The sequence below is a fragment of the Curcuma longa genome, chromosome 15 (genome assembly GCF_044706935.1).
Source record: "Curcuma longa cultivar G26 ecotype Majalengka, Jawa Barat chromosome 15, ITB_CL_G26_1.1, whole genome shotgun sequence".
NCBI classification, from domain to species: domain Eukaryota; kingdom Viridiplantae; phylum Streptophyta; class Magnoliopsida; order Zingiberales; family Zingiberaceae; genus Curcuma; species Curcuma longa.
The window spans coordinates 9218198-9227005 of record NC_133875.1 but is presented as its reverse complement, the minus strand read 5'-3'; the positions used below and the strand labels follow the sequence as shown (position 1 = coordinate 9227005).

Here is an 8808-nt window from a genome sequence, read left to right as displayed (position 1 = left end):
AGCTAAAACTTCAACTTCTTGATGTTTGGAAAAAAAGCAACTTTTAATTATTTTACATTAAAATTATTACATATAAAATATTATATTAAAATATTTGTTTTATCTTTGATAAAAATTACTTGAATTTAATCAAAATTATTTGATCAAAATTCTGCATACAAATAATTTTAATAAAATTACTCTAAATAAAAAATAAGATAAAATAATCTTTTTTACTAATAAGACGTATTTTTAAAATGGAGCATTACAAAAAATAAAAAAAAAGAGCGCTATAAAAGTTGAATTTTTCCTTCAAATTTAATAATATTTTTTTATAGAACTTTTCGGAAATTTGAGAACGATGATATAGTACCGCACGATTCGTTTGATGATGCAGCGGCTAAGCAGGAGCGCGGCTCGGCTCCACCTCAGACCTAACCTAACCCTCCTTCCACCGTTTCCCGGCCTGACCTAATTTTTCTCCTCGGGCCGCCGTCTCCCCTCTCGCTCTCTGCCCTCTGTTCAGCTACTACTTTGAGGTAATTTGCTGTATCATGCTAGTTGCAACTGATGGTTTGTCCGAAGATTATCAAAGTTTGGTTTTTGTGATCCTTTGGAAAATTTGATCCGACGTTTTATGAATTTCTCAAGAGATTTGTGTGTATGTGTATGCGTTTTGTTTTGTTTTTTCTTTATTACTGCCGATTTCCTTGCTTTTCGCGATCCTTCCTGGGCGTATTTATACATGCGTTACGTGCATCATCTGCTTCTTTTTGGTCACAGTTTTATGTTGTTTGTCTCGTGTAAAAGAAAGAAATTATTGTTTTTTAGCAAAAATTTCTATTTTATTTACCAAAAGCGTTCTTCTTTGTGTAATTGTTTATTTATTTTTGGATTTCCAGGTTCAGGTTTCATCCCCAGAGCCTCTAGTTAATATTGATCTGCAATAGAGTTTGTGGTTGCACTTCGTTTTGTACCCATAGAATAACATCACGATGTTTTCAGCGAGATTAAAATATAGGATACTCAAACGGAGTTGTTTAGGACAAGAATATTGGTACTCGTCCAGGTTAATAAGAAGGGATCCCTCCCATAGCTGTTATGACAGATGTAATATGTATAACTACCCGCCACTACTGAGAGATTCTCTTGTTAGAAGGTTTAGCTCAGCTTCACTTCCTTACACAACTTCACTTTCCTCACAGAGAAGAGATGTGGGAATAATCAATAGGTCTAGTCCTAGCATGGCATATACATGCTGTAGATTTTACAGTTCTGAAAGTGATGGGAATAATGCCAGCGGCGGTAAACATGTGCCAGTTAAAAGTGCCACTGGTTTTGACAAGGAAAAAGTGAGCAAAGAGGAGGCTATTTCTGATTCAAATCACTGTAATGAACATGCTTGGCTTGGGGAACAAGACCAGCTCGATTGGCTTAGCTGTGAGAAGTTGTCAATTGATAGTCAAATAAAAGGATCCCCTTTGCTAACCAAGCGACAGCGATTCAAGAAGGAATTCATGCGGAGGGTTGTTCCATGGGAAAAGATCAGGGTGTCATGGGATAAGTTTCCATACCATATTCGGTAAGGCCTTTTGAGATCTTTTTAGGTGATATCATTTGATCCATGCATATTTTATTTTATCCTACCAGGGAGCACACAAAGAATTTGTTGACTGAATGCGCTGCTTCTCATTTGAGACACAAAAACTTTGCATCATCTTATGGTGCTCGGCTGATCTCGTCGACTGGGAGGATACTGCTACAGGGTTTACCAGGTTTTTTTTAGAAAAATTACAATCCATGTTTATCTATGTACAATTTTGCTCTTTTCTCCTTCCCACACCAAATTGTGAATTCAAAATGTGTGAATTCTGGTTAATGTTTCCAGGAACTGAGCTTTTGAGAGAAAGAATGGTAAGAGCTCTGGCTCGGGATTTACAGGTCCCACTGCTAGTGCTTGACAGCAATGTTCTCACTCCATATGTAAGAGCAGCATGTATTATATGTATACATACCATTGGATCTAGGTTTGATGATTGATGAGAGATCTGACAACTCTTGTTTTTCACACAGGACTTTGGTCAAGAAAATGCTTCTGAAAGTGAAATAGACGATAGTCATGTGGAATCAGGAGAAGAATGTACATCTGAGTCTGATGCTGAAGATGAAAATGCTGAAAGCAATGAAGAATGGACTAGTAATAATGAAAATAAGTCAGGGGAAAGTGATAGCGATGATGTGCAAGCTTCTGTTGAGGCACTCAAGAAGCTTGAACCATGCAGTCTTGAGGAATTTGCAAAGGTAAGTAAGCCAGAAAAAGATTGCATGTCACTGTGCAGGATTGCTGTTGCTCTGAAACACAAAAGTTTGTTTTTTTTTCCTTTCTCCATTTAATGTTTGGATGCTAATATTTTGTGGCATCCATTTTATACTAGACTATTTAATTGCAGAACAAAACCTTCCCAGAAGTAGAGGAAGGTTGCTATGGTTGTATAAAACACTTGAGGAATAGTGGGTAGACTGCAGTATTCTTTGACAACGAATTAATTGATGCTTTAATAAAATATCTCTATTGTCTAATTAAATCAGAAGCAACACATGAAAAAAACTATATTCCTTGTATATAAATAAAAACATTCTCTTGCCTACTTGGTGGACTAACCTGTTATGGTTTTATCTCTACTCTGCATCTATTGATTTTCAACAGTGATGTTGTTTATTGACTTTGAGACATCTTTTTTCTCTTCTTCCTTTATTCTTTTTCTTGCTAAGGGTGTTTACTGCTACCTATATGAGACACTTAATATTAAACTTTTGGTTGGCAATCCTTAAGGAATCATTCTTGTACCCTCATGTCCATATATGCATTCCTCCTGTTTAAATAGAAGCATTCACCTGTGAACTTATTGGACTAACCTGTTATGGTTGTATTCTGCATCTATCGATTTTCAACAATGATATTTTTCTATTGATTTCTAGACATTCTTTTTCTTGCTAAGCTGGAATTAGTAAGTTAATGGCTTTTGACCACACCTTTATGATTCATTAAACCTAGTGGATTAAGTAAAATGGTTGGGAACACAACTGCATATATGAAAATATCAAACTTTTTGTTTGCAATCTGTAGGAATCATTTTCGCATCCTCATGCCCGTATATATAATTGGACAAATATGTTTGCATGTTTGCGTATCACTAAACAATCTTGTTTATGTTTGGAGTCTATAAATGCCTTTCGTGATTCATTTGTCTCACAAAACTTAAATTATCTACTTCTAATGACTTACTGTACCACATTTGAAGACTAGGATTGAATGTTCTTTTTTACTTTAAACATTCCAAAGTGATTAATGATCCATGTAAAATAGTTCCTGCTTTGAAATATTTTGAGCTTTTAACTTGGATAGATTTTCTGTTTAAATTATTGTCTAGAAAAGGAGCATACGATACACAAAATGATTTGTATTTGAAACAAGAACTAGATTGCGAAGCTTGATTCACTTGGACCAATTGATTGTTATTTGAAGCTATATTTTTCTGGGTATCTTTCTATTTGCTCATTGAGTTCTGATATGCCATACAGAACTGTGCATCATGGATGCAACTCATCAATATTGGTTAGGCAATGATGCTTGAGGTTTCTAGGTTTGTTTATTTCTAATGGAACTTTGAATTTATTAGTGGCATACTAGAGTGGAATCGACATATGTTTAGAGTGTCTTACCCTCATTCCCTGTATGCACCAACTCATCTTTAGATTTTGTTAAGAATCAAATATTTGTTAAACATATTTATTAGCTTGTATTTTCAAAGTTTAGAATATATAGGCGGCTTGAGTGTCTAGTTTGCTAATTATCTGTCTTTGATTGATCTTGGGATCCATTGTTCTAGGTGGTATCATCAAATTTTTGATTTTACATCTTTGTTTTTTTATTAACTGTAGAGAGTTGCTGTAGAAGTTGAGAATGCCTCTACATCAAAAGATTCAGATGCTGCTACACCACCTGAGCAATCAAAAAGGCCACTTAAGAAAGGCAATAATCTTATTTCTTTGGTTATGTTTATTACTTCATGTTTTTTGAAGTTTTCTTAGATCTCTAGCTTGCATCTTTAATGATTTTCTTTACCGTGGTGTTCATTCTTTGTGTCTTTTGAGTTCTGAGGTTCTAACCTGGTATATATTTGTTTTATAGTGGATTATTTTCCTTTGCAAAAGTTGTCTAATTATGTATGTCTTGATATACTCTTCAATTTAAGGAAGATTCAATAAATGGATCCATGGCTAAGGTATGTCATGTCCGAGTCCCAAAGCATGAACAAAATACAAACATTAAAAAATCCTCAATGATAAAGGAAAAGTAGACTATTGTGGATGAAGATATGTGAAACCACTAAATTACACACATTGATAGTAGGTACATATATGAATACGTATAATAAGGTAGTACAAGGTAGAAGCTACATCTCTCTAAAAATATTTGAATAACAGTACAAATGAAATGAAACATCATTTGGTGCAATTTCAATAAGATAGATGAATTGGGCAATGCCCTATTTTACTTAATTTTTATTCCTATGCTTGCATTAATTTTGTTGCAATACAAGCATCTATCATCGAGTTGACCTTATCTAGTGGGATAAGGTTTGATCGTTGTTGTTGTACAAGTATTTATCATCGACCTTTTAGACATAAATCAAAATTGATTTTCAGTAACCTTGTTATCCTCAATCAACATTCTATCACTCTTTTTCAAAGTTTTATGGTATAACTCATTAGTTTAATGCCCCCCATAGTTTGCACAATTTTGTATGTCTCATTTGTTTTAATACAAGGGACTATAGTAGTTACCTTTCATTGATTAGATACTTTTTTGCGTTTTTAATATCAGGTTGAATACCCTTGTAAGCTATTCAATACCATGCTTTCTTAAGCACTTCCATATTTCTATTGGAATATTATTCGGCTCAACTGCTTTTCTATTTTGAATGCCATTTAACACTGAATTTTCCGATAAAAATTTAAATTTCTATATTCCTTTGATTTACTTAAATTTCCTAAGCTAAGTTGGTCTTAAATCTTCATTAAAAAGTTGATGAAAATACTTTTCCATTGCCTTTTTATTTCCTCATCCTTTACAAGTACACTATTAGGTTCATCTTTAATTCATTTGTCACTTTAGCTATTCTATAGATGTTCTTTTTCTCTTCTTTTGTATCAAGGTATCCGTACAAGTGTTCGAAAGGTTCATTCTTGTCTTCACTAATTGTTTTTTTGTATCTTTCTTGGTTACTGTATATATATATATATATATATATATATTTCTTCATTTTTACAAGTGTGCAATAATACATAATATATAGTTTGTTTGTTTTTTCACTTTCTCTTTTACTTTTTCATTCCACTATCAACATTATTTATTTAGTTGTGTCCGCCCTCTTGACTGACCTAGTAGGTTCATTATCATCATTTTTAAATTTGATGCCATTTTATCCTATGTTGTATTCAAATCTCCATGTATTTCTCCTAATACTTGTGCTTCTGCCCTTTATTTAGAGATACTTTGTTTCTAATCCTTTAACTTCCTCCACTTGATCGTAGGAGTCATATATGTTTTTCTTCTATTAATACTACGCTTGAGGTGCACATCTAATACTATTAATTTATGTTGGGTGGTTAAATTTTCTTTAGGGATGACTTTATAATTTTTATAATTTTTTATCATAAGAAAGTTAATTTGTGATTTATTTTTCTCATTTTGAATGTAACTAGATATTATTTACTCTTCTTGAAAAAACATATTAGTTATTATAAGTTTATATGCTATTACGAAATCTAATATGACTTTTCTTTTTTCATTTCTTGTTCTAAAATCATAGTCCCCATGGCCCCTATTATATTCCATATTTTTTACCCCTACATACCCATTAGATCTCTCCCTATTAAAACAATCTCGTTTTTGCACTACCTCATCTAGGCATTTCCAAAATTTATGTTTGGTGTTTTCATCAAACCCTAGATATGTTAATTACATTAATAATTTCTTTTGATATCCTATATTCTGTCCAAAGCTAAAGATAATAAGTATTATAATGGTTCTTATCCAACCAAGGGTGTGAGAAATACTACACCAAGTTCTCATAGAGATGTAGCAGTTCTTGCTGAAATGCTAGTAGCATAAACATAGAGTGAGGTGAATATCTAATTAGATACACAAGAAGGGAAAAAGTGGGGTAGGATAGGGGTTGTCAAGAATCTCTCCACGAAGCTAGGTGCATCATGTGAAACATGCAGTGATGAGTTGACGCTAGGAGAGGATGAGTGATGTCTAGAATACAGGAGGGAATAGGCATGGCCTTCTTTGGGAGGGTGAATGGGTGTTTAGAGTACAAGGGTTCCATTTGTACAAAAGCATTGCATAAGATCCTAAAGGGAATGGATGAGATAAACCAAAATTTTGATATGCTCGTAAAAGAAGTGATATTGGAGAATGAAAACTTATTACTCTCAAGGGCAGACATTTTGATTTTTACAAGGTAGACCTTGTAGACCCTAGTGTGGTTATCAATAAACGGTATGAACCTTTGAGTACTTGATATTTTTGATATGAGAAAGGATGAGACTCTCTATATAGTACTCTGATACCATGACAGAAGAATACACATTGTTGCATGAGCTCAAAATATGCATCATTGAACTCATCATCACGCACGTTCAAGTGGAGAAAGGAAAAATTTTAATAGGAGAAGAGGCGCAAGACTGATACCATGAAACTAGTTTTTGGAAAATGATTTTATTTTCATAATCATTACAGAAATAGAATTATAATATATATACACGTACACAATGGAAATACCATCTGTCTTATAAAGAAAAAGTAATGAAGAAACTAAATAATTTTGAAAAAGTCAGAAACAAAAAAAACTACTATCTCCTACATATCAAGCATCTATAGTGATCTGTGTGAATCTACTTGCTTCTGGTGAGGCATGTTCCTGTAACTTAAGCGCTGCATTTCATGCTATTTTGGACTTAGTTACATCATGACTTTGATCTCCCATTGGATTGTTTTTTTCCTTTACATATCCCTACAGCTGCGTTCCCTGCTGTAGTACTACACAACTATGCTAGTTTTACCAATATAAGTTGTCAGTTGAGTTGTGATGGCTTGTTTACATGTTTACATGTCTTCCAAACAGCCAATATTAGATAGCATGTGAGGATTGAGATTCAATGAACAAATGCCTTTAGCATCTATACTGGTTGACTTTTCCTTGTGAATTTATTTTGATATCATACAGGTTGGGTTCATATTGATGATTTTTCAGTAGAGACTCGTTACTGATTTGGTTGATTTTTTCTTGCATTCTTCATGAACACACTTTTTGGCTTTCCTAGTTGAACAAGGATTATCTGTGAAGCATATGGAGGTAGCTTGACGGTTTCATATTGATATAAATAGGATGAGACATTACCACAAGAGTCAATATTATTGTGTTATAAAGATGTAAATCTTGGTTGAAGTAAGTTAAATCAACTTGAATTCTCCAAATTCGTTTGAACTTTTCCACAAACATATAGTTAATTGAGTTGCAATACTAACACCATTATTATTACCCTACAACATTATTGCCAATCTAGCTAATTGTGAGAAAGAAAGGAGATAGAGTTAAAGAGAAATCATTAAATAAAATTGGTTTACAATATTATAGTGGTAGAATCCCTATTCTATCCACATCTCTTTAGTTTGTTTTCTTAATTGGATATTTCCAAGGGTATGATTCTTTGACTGATATGGGGTCTGGGAGGATCAATCTACATTATCCTTGCATTTAGTAGAAGTTGTTTTCTTGTACATTGGTCTTCTAGGTTGCAAAGGAGCAATCTTATTCTTGTCGACAGGATCCTCTATTTGTCTTCTAAATTTAGTACTAAAATCAACTGTCAGCTTAAAAAAATAGCAAACAATTATTCTATTGAACTTAAGCTAAATATGCCTAGATAGATATCTATTTTACATTTGTTCACTTTAGGCCCATATTAGTTATTTCCTTCATATCTACCTAAGTTAGGCTTTAGATCTTGCTTTCTGGAAGCATTTATGCTCAAGGTTTAAGTACTGTATTGTGCTGTGACGATACGGTTTCTATACTTTTTAAAATGTAAAATATATTAATTAAAAATATCTTTATTAATATTTGATCATTGAAGGGGAGCCTTGACACATGGAAAGTTGTTGCCGTGTGACCTAGAGATCATGGGTTCGAGCCTCGAAAATAGTCTCTTGCAAAACAGGGTAAGGTTGTGTACAATAAATCCTTCCCCGAGACCCCGCATTGGCGGGAGTTTCGTGCATTAGACTGCCCTTTAATATTTGATCATTATAGATGTTTATTATTAAGTTATATCTGAGATGTTGAATGTTAATTTAAAATTTAATATTATCTCATGAAATATTTGATTTTTATTGAGTAAAAGTCAATTTAGATTAATTAAAGTCTATTAAAAAGGTTGAATTTATATTTAATTTAGATATATTTTGAAAGTTTAAAATTAAATCTAGTTTATATATAAAATAATTTAGTTTATATATTTTGATATATTATATTTAAATTTTTTTATCTAAGGGAAAAAAGCATAATTATAGTTAAAGAGGTTAAGAGATATTTTTTTCTCTTTATTTATTTTGATGGAGAAAAAAATAATGAATGCAAGTTGAAAAAAATTAATGGACAAAAGAGAAAATAAATTAAGAACCGAAAATTTAATAAGAAAAAATAAATAGTTGTTTAAAAAATAAAAATTCAACCTTTAAAATAAAAAATTTAAAAA

The 8808-nt window shown here is 32.5% G+C and overlaps 1 protein-coding gene across 4 annotated transcripts in view; it reads left to right on the top strand.

The window, feature by feature from the left end:
• Nucleotides 1-388: 388 nt before the first annotated feature.
• Nucleotides 389-8808, top strand: part of LOC141846248 (uncharacterized) — a 29156-nt gene continuing 20736 nt past the window's right edge. For 3 of the 4 annotated variants that reach the window (XM_074734257.1, XM_074734256.1, XM_074734254.1), the window contains exons 1-6: nucleotides 389-518; nucleotides 882-1561; nucleotides 1630-1754; nucleotides 1868-1962; nucleotides 2053-2280; nucleotides 3922-4012. In XM_074734257.1, coding sequence (XP_074590358.1) covers nucleotides 975-1561; nucleotides 1630-1754; nucleotides 1868-1962; nucleotides 2053-2280; nucleotides 3922-4012 — 1126 coding nt within the window. In that variant the 5' untranslated portion in view covers nucleotides 389-518; nucleotides 882-974. Of the gene's footprint in view, nucleotides 519-574; nucleotides 639-881; nucleotides 1562-1629; nucleotides 1755-1867; nucleotides 1963-2052; nucleotides 2281-3921; nucleotides 4013-8808 lie in introns of those variants that run through there. The other variant, XM_074734255.1, reaches the window with a different exon arrangement.